The following is a 15,930-nucleotide window of genomic DNA, read 5'->3' as shown; positions in this document are numbered from 1 at the left end:
GTCCATTCCCATTCAGTTTATGGTCTGTGCCCGACCCAGTTAAAATGCCACAACTCTGCACTAATTCCGACCCCTCCCCCTATTTCAATCCGAATTTCTCTTTTTTAGGACTGGTACATGTCTTCAATAAGTGTTTTCACTGTTGAAGGGGGAGCTTTCAACGTGTGAGCTGCGGCGACTGCAGGATCTCACCGTGCACAGGTCTGCGCTCCGCTTGTGCTTGCGGTTGTCACACTGTGGGCACGGTGGCTAAGGTCCACGGACGAAGAAGAGGGAAGCGATCTCCCACCGAAAGTGGACGGGAGGGACTTCTCGCTTGACGCTCGAAATAAAACTCCGCAGAACTGCCGGATACTCTAGCCATCGGCAGCAATCTACGTTTCTATACCTAAGTCTATCAGAAACAAGCGAGGTTTGGGGAGGATCAGGTATTGGCGGTGAACAGAACAGCCCCAGTCATACTAACATGCAGACTGTCCCACCTGCCTGTCCCACAAAGCCCACCGTCAGGCACTCCAGCAACGGGTCGCGCTATTAGCTTAGTTAGCCTAGCAGCTACCAGAGTACAGATTTCAAGTTCTGCTCGCTCATTCGGAGAGCCCCGCAACGCGAAGTGATCGCCAATTTACCTTGGTTGGGCGGATGGCTCTTTGAATTATAAAATGCTGTCGCAATCCCGAGAACCAAAGCACAGACGCTTAACTGCACAGTCCTGGCCATTTCCCCCATTGTTTCCTTGTTATAACCCTGCCAATCGAGCTTCACTTTAGATCGCTCTTTCCCGGTGGAATAGAGACTGGATTTGGGGAGCAGCAGCTCGAAGACATTGCCGAAGGGGCGGTGCCATCGACTGACGTCAGGCGTCAATCAAAAAGAAGCAGTCAAAATATGTACTGGGACACAACCCCGCCAGCACTGTCGACCACCTCCTCCGGAGAGAGCAGTCCGTTTGAAGCAGGTTTTCCCCTCCAGTCTGAAACGAGACTTCTATTGCAAGAGGGCCTCGTCTCCACCCCCCCCCCCATCATTAAGCAGAGAAATCGAAACCGTCCCAGTAAACACAAAAGCCTGCAAGAAATCTACTTTCGTTTTGACAAATAGATTTATTAGAGATTGACAAGTGATTTCAGTGTCACCTGCGACACACATCTCTCTCTCTTGTCCCCCCAGAAGGTTTGAACATAAACTGGAAGCACACCTTCACAACTTTATGCGCTGCCGCCGTCTTCTCGTGCGGCTTGTGAAACTCTTCCAAGATCCCATCTGGGGAAATCAATGCCCCGGACTTAATGCAACACATTTTGAGGGAGTGAGGAATGGCCTCTGGAATCCCTCGGTTCAGTACCCTGTGGTTCTTCACCGTTCGCTTTTAACCTTCTTCACTGCCTGGTATTTTTATTTACAAACCTTAATGTATCGAAGTTAAAAGTTGTAAAATGTTCTTTGAAATAGGGTTAGAACATGAAAAAAAAACAAACCATAATCTACTTAGGTAAATGGATAATGCCTATTGACTGCAAGGCTGCCTTGTGCTTTTGATTGTACTCAGTGAGAGCATTGAATTATAATCTTATATTTTGCAAACGTTGTTCAAACGCTTTATTAGTTTAACCGTTAACTTCCTTCACAGCGATCTGCAAAGCAGATTCTGGCTCTATTATTCTTTTACGTGCGCCTTATAAATATTTCAACATAGTCTCCACCATGTAGCATCTGAATGCTAACTATACACTCTCCACCGTGATGCAAGAACCGTCCTGCTGTCTGGTGACATTCTGATATGCCTGTGGGATTACAGGATCGGCACATTTTTTATAGTGCTGATGACAGGGAACACCGTATTGTTTCATTTCGTTTAGAGTTGGGAACGGGGATAAAACAACCGTGCAGAACTCAACGAGGCTTTGGTGTAACTTCTGATATTTATTAAACCAGGTCAGGGGGCGATCCTCATCCCCGTTTTTCCTCTCACTTATTTCATTCAGCTCTGCCTTCTCACATTGCTTTTCGCACCTTTTTCTGTCCAACGCAACGACTGATTTCGGGCCCCTGCGTTAAAGGACGATCTCACTTTGCAATAGAACCGAGAGTGAGCTGGTTTCCATTGCCTTACAGCTGACCCACCAGCACCACCCAGTGGACTGTTTAGGGTAATTCACGTTGATAGTTTCACCTTTCTTTTGCTTCGGATTCCAGCATCTGCAGTCTCTTGCGTCTCCGGTTTCACCTTTCTGCGGCGAAGTGCAATTGGATGCGAAAACCATTAACAATCTTCGACGAGATTGGAACTTCAGAGATTTCTCTGTGAGTCTGTGGATAACAGCTTGACTCGATATGTTCTTTACTTTACAGTGCTGTGTAAAGTCATAAAGATGAAAAATACCTTTTATTGAACAGTAACCAGGAAGGTGTTAACGACTGTCGTTACATGGCGAACATTAAATCTGCGTTACGTTTTTGTGTTCGGCACAACATTGTGGGCCGAAGGTCCTGTAATGTGCTGTAGATTTCTATGTTTCTATGGTTATTATAGAAATATTTGTGGGAGTCATTTATATTTTATGACTAAATCTTAGCGGGGAAATAATTAATATATTTGCATGAAGATGGCTTAAAATTAGGTCAGATGGCACAGAGGCCGAAGTTCTTGCCGAGGCGACAAAACCTAGCTTTAGAAATTAAAGGAAGCAACATGGTGGTGTGATTTTTTAAAAATCTTATGTTTATTGATACTGAAGGTAGTCAGCTTGTATGTAAAACAATGCATGCCTTCTCTGGTTAGTATTCAAAAGGGTCACGTTGAAGTCAAACTGGCAATTTTATATCAAGTTCTCATTGAGAATATTGCTTTGTAAAACAAAATAAGATGCATTGGACAACTTGGAATAAGTAACAAGTAGCCAAATTATATATAAAAAAACATTTGGGACTAAAGTGGGCTCTAGTTGTGCTAATTGTCCTGACGTAGCATTTTGACCCAAAGTGTCCACAATTCTCTCCCCACCCCAACCCCCACTCACACACCCACACACCCACAGATGCTGCTGGGCCTGCTGAGGTTATCCAGCAGATTGTTTTGCTCCAGGTTCCAGTATCTGCAGTCTCTTGTGTCTCCATTTGTTCCAATTCGTGTTGGTTCCAACTTTTACTATAAATCAGCAGCACAGATGTTCAGCAGTACTGGGGCCACTCAGCAAAGTGAGAGGGTATTACCTTATGTCACATGCATGTCTTATAGGAATACAATGTAGGCTGTTGGTATGTGTGATCCTTGTGTAATGCTGGAGCATCACTCTAGTGGGGCTGTATTGTAGACTCCCAACCCCATTCATCAACAGGAACTTGAGCAGGTGTGTGGAGACGCTCTCTACAAGTTGCTCATAGTTGTAATAATAGCAGGGCTTATTAGTGGGAAATTTTAATTTCCCCAGTATTGACTGAGCCACACAGAGTGTTAAGGGCCTGGATGGAGAGGAATTTTTAGAATATGTCCAGGAAAGTGTCCTGAGTCAATATCTGTACAGAGGCATCTACGTGGTATGTGCAATACAGGGCCTCCTCTTGGAGAATGAGGCAGAGCAAGTAACTGAGGTGGAAGTCAGAGAGCACTTTGGCTCTAGTAACCATAATTCTGTTAGTTTTAATGTAGTGATGGAAAAGGATAGGACAGGCCCACAGGTTAGGCAGGGCTAATTTTGAGGGAATTTGGCAGGATCTAGCAGAGGTCAGTTGGGAGAACCTGACTGAAGTGAAAGGAATGAATGAAGGCAAGTGAGAGGCTTTTAAGAGTGGGATATCAAGAGTTCAGGGTGTTCCTGTTAGGGTGAAGAGTAAACCCAGCAAAGATAGAGAACCCTGACTGACGAGAGATATTGAGGCTCTGGTTAATAAAAAGAAGGAAGCATACATTGGGCATAGGGGGTCAGGCATGATTGAATTCCTTGCTGACTATAAAATGATGTAGAATACACGAGAGAAATCAGAAGGTTAAAGAGAGTGTATATGGTGGATCTGGGAGGTAAGGTTAAGGAAAGTCCCAAGTGAAAATCTAGCTAGGAAGAGAGCATTTCCTTTAGGGATCATCAGGTCTGCCTTGTGTTGAGCCACTGGAGATGGGTAAGATTTTTGATGAATATTTCTCCTTGGTGTTTAATGAGCCAAAGTGCTCTCTGAACTGCCACCTGAATTGCTTGTCCTGCTTCATTCCCCAACAGAAGGTCCAGTACTGCACACTACCATGTAGATCCCTCTGTTTGCCATACAGGTTAGCATTTGAAAGAGGTGACTCTTTGCTTGCACCTCCAAAGGGAATCTTCAGATGTTTCCCTTTAAGATTACTGTGGCTGAAATCCACCATCACAGCCACGGGTACTTCAGTAAGCAATAATTGTTTTAAAATCTTTTTAAAAATCTATTGATCTTCAAAATCGGTGGACCCCAGACTGCAGACTCAGATTGCAAGTGCAGTTTCCCTTCAAGAAAATGGAAATTGGGTGAACGTGTAGTCTTTGGAGTACTGCAGGTCTGTGTCTTTGCTGTTGCTTTTGCTGCACGCTTGAGTACTTGGTGATGGCTGCTGATGCTTTTTTTTTTGCCAGAGGGGGGATTGTTGCTTGTGTCACTTACACGCGGGCGGGATGGGAGCTGGAGAGGACTTTGGGGTTCCAACATTTAACTGTCGTTCATTCTTTGGGGCACTCCTCTGTTTTCATGGATGGCTGCGAAGAAAAAGCATTTCAGGATGTATATTGTATACATTTTTCTGACACTCAATGCACTTTAGAAACATTTGAAAGTATGCTGGGCTGCAAGTAAGAAAGAAACACAGGGTCACGAGACCTTTGCTACTATCCTGCTGGTGAATATACAGGCTCTGGAAAATAAAATTGAAGACACCATAGCAAGATTACAGTACAAGAGGGATATCAGGAACTGCTATGCACTTTGCTTCATTGAAACATGGCTTACCTCTACCATTTCAGACTCGGAGCTGCATCTTGAGGGCTTCAGCATCCACCCTGGAGACCGAACAGCGGTGTCTCTTAAAGGCAGAGAGGCAGAGTGTGCTTTATGATTCACTCATCATGGTGCACAGACGTGGTAGTTGTGTCCCAGTCCTTCTCATCCAAGCTGAAACATATAGTGGTCAAGTGTTGTCCATTTTCTATGCTGAGGCAGTTTTCCACTGTAATCCCTGTCGTAGTGTACATTTCAACTTTGGCACCGGAGGAGTTGAGCACCATGATCAGCAGTCACAAAACAGCACACCCTGATGCCTTTTCAATCATTGTGGGGAATTTCAACCAGACTGGCTTAATGAAGTGTCTGACCAACTGCCCCCAACATATCACCTTAACTACTGTTTCACCACCGTCAAGAATATTTACTATGCCATCCCATGTCCACACTTTGTCAAGTTTGATCATCTGCCTGTACTTACACTCCCAGCGTACAGGCGGAGACTGAGGACTGAAGCACCAGTAGTGAGGACCATGAAGGTATGGTTGAGAGGTGGTGGACCACTCACAGGCCTGTTTCTAATTGGTGGACTGCACAATATTCAGGGATCCATTGTGAATCTGATTGAACATGTCACAGTTGTCATCGACTTCATCAAGACCTGTGTGGATATGTGTGCCTTTGAGAATATACTGGACATACCCAAACCAAAAGTCATGAATGAACTAGGAGATTTGTGTTCTGCTGAGATCTAGAACTATGGCATTCAGGACTGGTGATCCAGAATTATACAAGCCCAGTTACAACCAAATGAAGACTATTTTAAAAGTGAAGAAACAATTCTGATTGAAGATAGAGATGGAATCTGATGCATGCAGCTCTGGCAGAGTGTGCACGCCATTAGTTCCTACAAGGTAAAACCTAACATCGTGAACGGCTGTGATGTTTCATTCTTAGATGAGTTTGTACATACATTGAAAGGGAGAATAAAACGAAACCTCTGCGAATCCCTGCAGCATTTGGTGACCCTATGATCTCAGTCTCGGAGGGTGACATCAGAACATCTTTCAAGAGAGTGAACCTTCACAAGGCATCAGGTCCTGATGGTCTACCTCGTAGGGCATTGAAAACCTAGAGTGTTCAAGGACATCTTCAATCCCTCACTGCTGCTGCTAGAGCTGCAAAAGGGTATTAATCTTAGCAGTGCCCAGCAGGGTGAGCTGCCTCAATGACTATTGCCCAGTTGCACTCACATCTACAGTGACGAAGTGCTTTGAGAAGCTGGTCATGTCAATTCCTGTCCAAGCAAGCACCTGGACTTGATGCAATATGCCTATCACCATAACAGGACTACAGCAGATGTAAACTCACAAGCTATCCACTTGGCCTTGGACCACCGGGACAACAGCAATACCTATATCAGGCTGCTGTTTATTGATTCCAGCTTGGCGTTCAACACCATCACCCTCTCAGTACTAAACAACAAGCTTCAAAACCTGGGTCTCTGTACCACCCTCTGAAACTGGGTCCTTGACTTCCTCATCAGAATACACCGTCAGTGCGGACTGGAAATAATAGCTCCTCTTCGCTGATCGTCAACACTGGCACATCACAAGGATGTGTGCTTAGCCCACTGCTCTACTCCCTCAATAGCCATGAATGTGAGGCTAGGAACAACTCATATGCAATCTATAAATCTGATACAATTGTCATTGGCAAAAATCTCGCATGGTGTTGAGGAGGCAGCAACATTGCATTCAACATCAGTAAGACCAAGGAATTGGTTGTGGGCTTCAGGAAGAAGAAGTCAAAGTTCAAGCTAAATTTATTATCAAAGTACATACATGTCACCATATACCACCCTGAGATTCATTTTTTTGTGCGCATTCATAGTAAGAACATAAAAAACAAATAAAATCAATGAAGCATTGCACATAACAAGTTAGACAGACAACCAATGTGCTAAAGATGATAAGCTGTGTAGATACATAACGAAAAAACAAAATAATAATAGCAATAAATAAATTAAATATTAGCAATGTAGAAACATAGAAAACATACAGCATAATACAGGCCTTTCGGCCCTCAAAGCTGTGCTGAACATGTCCATACCTTAGAACTGTTTAGGCTTTACCCATAGCCCTCTATTTTCCTAAGCTCTCTGTACCCATCCAGGAGTCTCTTAAAAGACCCTATCGTTTCCGCCTCCGCTGCCGCTGGCAGCCCATTCCGCACACCCACCACTCTGCGTAAAAAATTTACCCCTGACATCTCATCTGTACCTACTTCCAAGTACCTTAAAACTATGCCCTCTCATGCTAGCCATTTCAGCCCTGGGGAAAAGCCTTTGACTATCCAGATGATCAATGCCTCTCATTATATTGTACTCCTCTATCAAGTCACCTCTCATCGTCTGTTGCTCCAAGGAGAAAAGGCCCTGTTCACTCAACTTATTCTCATAAGGCATGCTCCCCAATCCAGGCAAGGTCCTTGTAAATCTCCTCTGCACCCTCTCTATGGTTTCCACGTCCTTCCTCTAGTGAGGCAACCAGAACTGAGCGCAGTACTCCAAGTGGGGTCTGACCAGGGTCCTATATAGCTGCAACATTACCTCTCGGCTCTTAAACTCAATCCCACCATTGATGAAGGCCAGTGCACCGTATGCCTTCTTAACCACAGAGTCAACCTACGCAGCAGCTTTGAGTGTCCTATGGACTCGGGCCCCAAGATCCCTCTGATCCTCCACACTGTCAAGAGTCTTACCATTAATGCTAAATTCTGCCATCATATTTGACCTACCAAAATGAACCACCTCACACCTACCTGGGTTGAACCCCATCTGCCACTTCTCAGCCTAGTTTTGCATCCTATCAATGTCCCGTTGTAACTTCTGACAGCTCTCCACACTATCCACAACACCCCCAACCTTTGTGTCATCTGCAAATTTATTAACCCATCTGTCCACTTCCTCATCCAGGTCAATTATAAAAATCACAAAGAGTAGGGGTCCCAGAACTGATCCCATACCACTGGTCACCGGCCTCCATGCAGAATATGACCCGTCTACAGCCACTCTTTGCCTTCTGTGGGCAAGCCAGTTCTGGATCCAAAAAGCAATGTCCCCTTGAATCCCATGCCTCCTTACTTTCTCAATATTGTATAATTGAAGCCTAATTGAAGCAGGTAGGTACCTCAGACTACTGAAGCGAGAGGTTAAAGATCTCAGTGAACACTGCAGCCAGTTGATTTGCTCAGTTCTTTAGTACTTGACCACATACCCCATATGGACCAGATGCTTTTCATGCGTTCACCCTCCTGAAGGATGCTCGCACATTGTACTCAGAGACTGAAATCACAGGGTTATCAAAGGCTGTGGAAGCTTGTGAAGGTACATCCTCTCAGTGAAAGTGAGCATAAAAGGCACTGAACTCATCTGGGAGTGAAGCCTTGTTGTCACATACGAGGGGTGATTGATAAGTTCGTTGCCTAACGTAGAAGGAGTCAATTTTAGAAAACCTAGCACATTTATTTTTCCTACATTTACACACTTAGTCCAGCGGTCGTGGAGCATACGGATCCCTTCTTTGTAGAAGTCGGTGTCTTGGACCTCCAGAAAGTGGTCCACAGCAGGGGTGATTGATAAGTTTGTGGCCTAAGTTAGAAGGAGATGAGTTATTAACTTCAAACTTTCTGCATTTTGACTCAAAGAGTTGAACTGCACATGCATGTAACGAGAGCTGTATAACTTATCTCCTTCTACCTTAGGCCACGAATTTATCAATCACCCCTGCTATGGACCACCTGGAGGTCCAAGACACTGTTACATGTATGTGCAGTTCAACTCTTTGAGTGGTAATGCAGAAAGTTTGAAGTTAATAACTCATCGTCTACCTTAGGCCACAAACTTATCAATCACCCCTCATATGTCGCTTGGTTTCATTTTTTTGAGAGGTGATGGCATGGAACCCTGCCACAGCTGTCGTGCATCCTTCAGTGATCCAAGTTTGGTCCGGAATTGCCACATTGCACGTGAGATGGCTTTCCAGATGTCATACCTGGACCTCTTGTATTTTATTTGGTCACCCTGAACGCCACTGATGTGGCCCTTCTGCAGATCGTGGATCTCATGGTTCATCTGGGGATACTGGTTGGGGAAGGCTCGGAATGATTTTATGAGGATTACACTTATCTATGACTGGTTTATAAAGTCCATGACAACCATGGTGTATTTATTCAGATCCTCTGCTGAGTCCAGTCCACTGACAAAGCAATCCCATAGCTGCTCCTCCATCTCCCGTGACCACGTCTTTATTGACTTTATCTCTGGAGCTTTACTCTTTAGCCTCTGCCTGTATGCAGGTAGGTGGACATCCAGATGGTCAGATCTCCCAAATGTGGGCTAGGGGTGGAGCGGTAGGCACCCTGAGTGTAGTACAGCAGTGGTCGAGTGTGTTGGGACCCCTTGTGTTGCAGGTGATATGTTGATGATAATTGGACAGGAATTTCTTCAAACAAATCACATTTAAATCCCATCCAATGACTTGAAAGGTGTTGGTGTAGGCTGTTTCTCATTTGCTGATCACGGCACATAATACCCCAAGTGCTTGATTACCATCAGCCTTTGGTGGTATGTAAACTACAATCAGGATCACTGTGGAGAACCCTGTTGGTTAGTACAACAGTCAGCACTTAATCATTAGATGTTCCAGGCTGAGAGTATGACAAGACCGTTATGTCCGAGCACCACAAGGATTTTACATGAAATACAGACCCCCACCTTTTGTCCCCGTCGAATGAGCAGTCTGGTCCAACTGATGGATTGAAAAGCCCTTGGGTCTTACCGACACATCCAGCTTGTCCTGTGAGCTACATCTCCGTGAAGCAGAAAATGCAGCAATCCCTCATTTCCCTCTGATGCAGCAATCTTGCCCTGCATCTCAAACAAGGGAGCTCATATCAGTCCTCATGGAGGGATCAGCAGTGGAAAGGGAGAGCAGTTTCAAGTTCCTGTGTGTCAACATCTCTGAAGATCTGTCCTGGCCCTGACATATTGATTCAATTACAAAGAAGGCATGAAAGTGACGGTATTTCATTAGGAGTTAGAGGAGATTTGCTTGTCACCAAAGTCTAGCAAATTTCTACAAATGTACTGTGCACAGCATGCTAACTGGTTTCATCAGGGTCAGCTTTGGAGGGGTCACTGCAAAGAATCGTAAAGAGCTGCCGAAGCTTACAAACTTAGCTAGCTCCATCATGGGAACAAGACTCCCCAACATTGGGGGCGATTTTTCAAAAAGGCGACATCCTTCAGTAAGGAACCCATCAGCCAGGACACACCCTCTTTTTATTGCTACCATCAGGGAGAAGACGCAGGAGCCCGAAGGCAGACACTCAACATTTTAGGAACATCTTCTTCCCCTTCACCATCAGATACCTGAATGGACAATGAACTACCTCATCAAATCTTTGCTCTACTGCATATGAATGTAAGAAAAATATACAGTATATTATGAAATTTTATGTATTACATATACTGCTGCCACAAAAGAACAATTTTCCCAATATATGCCAGTGATATTAAACTGATTCTGGTTCTGAATAGAAAATGATGGTTGTTCAATAGATAAGGGAAACAAGTGGAGAACATTAAAATACCAAAGGAGGAGGTATTTGCAACCTTGCTATGCATCAAGGTGGACAGATCCCTGGGGGTGAAGGCATGTATGCCTGGACTTTGTGGGAGCTTAGAGAGGAAATTGCAGAGATATTTGCTTCATTGTAGTCACAGGTGAAGTTCCCAAAAACTGGAAGTTGGTCGACATAATTTTGTTGTTTAAGAAGGGTAGCAAGGAGAAGCCAAGAAACTGCATGCCAGTCAGTCTGGCATCAGCAGCAAGGCAGCTACTAGAGGGAATTGGATAGAGAGTCTGATGAGGAGCAGACAGCATGTTGTGTGTGTGAGAAGTCATGTTTGATGAACCCTTTAAAGTTCTTTGAATATATAACCAAAATGGTAGATGGGGGTATGGCAGTGATGTTGTTGATCTGAACTTTAGGCCTTCAACAAGGTCCTACATGGTAGGCTGGTCTCAAAGATTAAATCCTGTGGAATTCAGGAAGAGCTAGTAGGATGGATTCAGAATTGACTTGGGGTAAAATGCAGTGGGTGAAGTTTGAAGGGGACGGAGGATGCAGAGGGTGTTTGTAGGGGAGGGAGAATACAGAGTGTATTTGAAGGGAGAGGTTGCAGAGGGTGTTTGAAGGTAGGAGGATGCAGAGGGTGTTTGAAGGGGATGGGGAATGCAGAAGGTGTTTGAAAGGGGGGGAGGATGCAGAGGGGGATGGTTGAAGGGGACGGAGGATGCAAAGGATATTTGGAGGGGATGGAAGATGCAGAGGGTGTTTGAAGGGGAGGTAGGATAGGTATATGAAGAGGAAGGGCCTGGAGGGATTTGGGCTGGACACAGAAAATTGAGACTAGCTGGGTGGACAATGCAATTGGCATGAATTCGTTGGGCATAAGGGCCAATATCCACACTACTGCTCTATGACTCTACGTTGTATTGCAGTGAAGTCAAAGAGTGAAAATTTCCTTCATAGACGCTATCTGACCCATTAAGTTTCTCCCTCCACTTGTTTTTTTTTGCTCCAGATTACAGAATTTGCATTCTCTTTACTACTGCTCTAATCAAATAGTTTTAGGGAGAACTAGGTTTGCAAAACCTGGCTGTTTCCGTGAATAAAAACTATCATTTTTTTCCTGATAGTAATTTTGAAGAAACTCTGCAGGCAGATTTTGGATTTAACACAAGTGTTGATGTCATTTATGGGAGTTTCTACTGGATGAAATGAATTAGGACAAGGGAAAATTCCACTGAAAATTCAGATTTCTCAGGCATTAGGATATAAAAATAAAACCTCTGAACTTTGGATTCATCCAATTTTCAGATGCAGCGTTGTTTTTTCAGAATACAAAGAAATTTCTAGACCAAATGTGTTTTCTCTTTATAAATGCCTACAGTCCTGCTGAACTTCCCTAAAACTATCAGTTTTGTTATTTTTCTGAAGGGTGATTGAAGTTGAGAGGCATGAGCGAGAGAGAGACTGGCATAATCTTCAGTTGCTGAACGATTTTTCTTTGTATTCTTGTGGATTTAAATAACCATTTCAATCTGCCTAGTTCAGTTTGGCTAAACTGATATTAATGTCGTTCCAAATATGAAGGTTCGGGATTTAAAATGTGAGAAACTAGAATTTTTCATTCTAATGTATGGGATGGCAGTCCAAATAATTACTGGATTATCCGAGGAATTGTATGCTGGGGAAACTGAGGCCCTCTGTACTGGTTCAGATAGATATTATGAGTTTCATATTGCTGTTTTAGTAAAATAAAGAAAATGGTCATGACAACATTTCCCTCGTACAGCAGTAGTGGTCACTACGGGATCCCGCTTTGCAGAGTATGGCTGCTTGCCAATTGTTGCAATTAAATTAATTAACTGAGCAGGCAAACTTTGAAATAAAAAAAAAGCTGAAACACTTCATATATGCCAGATTTTATTTACTGTTTTCTTCAAGCAAATTCTGTTGCTGAAATTTATATTCAAATAACCAAAGAATTGTAAATGCTGATGTGGTTAGATATCACAGTTTGTTTTTATATATTTCAGCTCTCTGATCAGATAGTTCAGGTTTCAAGTGATTGATTGAAGAAATACTACAGTCCTTCCTAAGATTACTGAAAGACTAATAAGGCTTAGTGGTGATGTCTTTTGTTTTTTTCTCTCTAGTAACTTGCTCTTCTAGATGTTGCTGAAGTCCTCCTACTCACAGTTTTACATCTCCCCAGTAGATGTGCTGTCAGTCAATGACAGGCACCAGTCCAGTGGGAGGCTTTGTGTATCCACTGACCTCCCCCCAGGCCTAATGCTGAATATGGATGAAAAGAAACACAGAAGTGTTTGCCTCAATATGCAATCTCAGAAACTCCAAAGCGTCAAAGCAGTCACTTTACTCACTCCATGTTGTGCCCACTTGGCTGTTTTACCACCTACACACATTGACCCTGCATTCCGATGTCTAATGAATGAAAGTGCAGCCATTCCGTTAGACAATAAGCCATAATTGCATCTGATTTGTTGTTGAAAAGTTGATTATATTCTGAGATGGTCACAGATTTCTTTCATGGTTTATATCATTTTTAGATAGGTGATGTGATTGCAACGGGGTTAGACAATATGTAGATTATTATAATGCAGAAAGATAATACTTATTAAGCTGGGTTCATAAATGATTAGTAATAAAAACTTCACACTGTTAGTAATGTAGTATGTACCCAATACAGAAGCAATCATGGAACTGGTATAAGTAGATAGTCAAGCATTTTCATGCTTTTTAGGCAATTTCCAGTTCAGTTCTACTTCATGTCACTCCCACTGCTTCCATAAAATAAAATGCAGTAGGTTTTCAAAATGAAAGTGTGACTTTTTGAACTAACTGATTTTTTTTAAACCAAGCAAGAGCCACTAAACGGATTGCCTTTATTTCTTCGTGATCGTTCAACCATGTTGTATTATAATGAGTCCATCAAAAATATTTTCTGCATAATTATTTTCTCAACCAATTTCAGGCAATTTATACCAATTTAGGAGATAGTTTATGTTTATTGGGCAAGAATATGTTGGATTCTACATGTCTCACTATGGGCTACATCCAAGATATCAACCTTTTTAGGATTACCAGTTTAATAACCTGAACAGCTCAAAGAAAGTAAAACTTGATTACAACAATGAAATCAAACAAATGACCATCAGTGGTTGGAATGCAAAACTTTGTGATCTATTCACAATGCCTTTTAATCTAATGGTAACACATGTCTAAGATGAAGTATTAACACCATGAAGTTGCTTTCACTACATAATATTAATGGAATTTGCATGAGGACTACCAGAGTTTTTCTGGGTGTGACTCTTCAGAACGTACAATCTGGAATGGTGATCAGAATCTGTCTGAATATATAGTGTTTGTTGTTTGGCAGCTGGGTGGTTTTATAAATGTGCTACTGTGTATACTGTATTTAAATTTGAATCAACAGACCCTAGCAACTTCTATGTATCACTTTCAGAATATGCCGTTTGGTAACCTTGTGTAAACACCAAGATATTTAATCACGTTCTTCAATAAAGGACAATTGTTTTGGAACTTTCCTCCAATTCACTCTGTCCCTTTCCATCTGCTTCATATTCAGACACTTTTTCATTCAAACATATTATTCTGAAAACAAAACATAACAACAACAACAACGGAAAAATCAAAATATCATATTCTTTATGAGAGGCTTATAACCTAAAAGTGTGATCTTTTGCATTTTTCAGTTTCAGATAACCCACACGCTGGTGATTTCCTCTGATATACATTTGCCAGTTCACCCAGGTTTCTTCTCCCTTTGTTCATCTTTCACACTCCTTTTTCCCCCAGCTGTTTCCATCTGCCCATCACTTCCACTGCTCTACCCCATGTGGTTCCATCTATCACCTTCCTGCTGCCATACATTGGCAATCTTTCCTCCTTTCACTCAGTTCTTTTCTTGATCCTAAACATTACACCTTCTGCCTCACTGACGCTGCTTAAACTGTAGCAACATTTTCTGTTTGGATATTATTCAATAATACAGAAAGATTTTCCTTCTCTCTCTCTCTTTCTCCCCACCCCCACCCAGCGCCTCTGTAAAACACTCATGCGTACATTCCTTAAATTTCATTTGTGTTGGCTCACATTAGCCTGAGAAATATTGAAGAAGTATTTATATTTCTATCTTCAAGTGTGATTTCCAAAATTCATTTTGCAATTTGAAAATCATTGATATTAATTTTAATTTTAGTTGGTTAGTAATTTTAATTTTAAAAACACTATTAGTAATTGTGTTTTTCCTATAAAAATAATGTGAAAGTTTTATAAATATTTAAAAATATGTAACAAGTAAAATTTTAAAAAGATTTACAGCTTAAGGTTTTCTTTATTTGCCTAATTATAGATCAAGTAGTAGATATATATATTCCTCTGTGTTTGTGTCAAATTTGAGTCTGCATTGAATTTCTCAATCCTATATTCAATGTGAAGCACACTGAAGTCAGTATTTTCAAAGAACTCTACTGTACAAAACATTGAATGAAAATATTTTACTTAATTGTGTTAAAATGTTGATTAGAATGTAAAATGCACTGTCTTTTGTGCTTTGGCAAAAGATAAATATCCCAAAAGTATTCTTTCATGAATGAACTTTTTGTTTAATTCAGCTATGCTCATAATCTACATTAGACTATTAATTTGACAAAAAAAAAGTGCATTAAGAAATAGAAACCATATGTTGGTTTGTTTGGTAAGGCAACACAGATAGGTTTGACATGCCGATTTGTTATTTCAGATAATCAGCTTGACATGTGTCTGGGGAAAATGAAGCTTTATTTATTTGTGATTCATTATATTTTAGCTCTTTGTGTTTTGCAATCACGTAAAAATACCCCATAATGTATGATTACATTATAAACAGCATGAAAAATGTTAAGTACCTTTTTAGATATTTTAAATTTCATGTAACTTAACAACCCAGAATGTTACCTCTTTCACTCAAATTTTTGCCATTTTATCTCCTTTATCTCCAGCTGGCTGCTTAAGATCACACATAAAACCTTTTTCAATTATGTCACTTAAATTTTCTGACTATTTCTTCTTCACTTTGTTCTCCTTCATCTGCTGGTTATGGTCCTGTGATTCACAGGTGTTCAGTGAAATGGCCAAAGCATAACAGCTGCTTCCACTAGTAAAATAGTCTTTAGATTCAAACTACCAAGTTTTATGTTATGTCAAAAAAAATACTGGATTTTCCAAAATGAATTTGTTTATATTTCTAAGATGTTCTATTGAAATCCATATTTGGAAGTTTTCAAATTAGTTATTCACATAAGCTGTTCA

The 15,930-nt window shown here is 41.8% G+C and overlaps 1 protein-coding gene across 1 annotated transcript in view; it reads right to left on the bottom strand.

Annotated features, from left to right (window-relative positions):
- LOC134345360 (ephrin type-A receptor 4) overlaps positions 1 to 864 on the bottom strand; it is a 133,836-nt gene extending 132,972 nt beyond the window's left edge. Inside the window, exon 1 of the mRNA XM_063045889.1 lies at positions 630 to 864. Coding sequence (XP_062901959.1) covers positions 630 to 729 — 100 coding nt within the window. The 5' untranslated portion in view covers positions 730 to 864. The remainder of the gene's footprint in view (positions 1 to 629) is intronic.
- Positions 865 to 15,930: the final 15,066 nt, after the last annotated feature.

The sequence above is a fragment of the Mobula hypostoma genome, chromosome 4 (genome assembly GCF_963921235.1).
Source record: "Mobula hypostoma chromosome 4, sMobHyp1.1, whole genome shotgun sequence".
Lineage (NCBI taxonomy): Eukaryota > Metazoa > Chordata > Chondrichthyes > Myliobatiformes > Myliobatidae > Mobula > Mobula hypostoma.
Note: the sequence above shows the minus strand (reverse complement) of the source record. Positions and strands in the feature narration are given on the sequence as shown.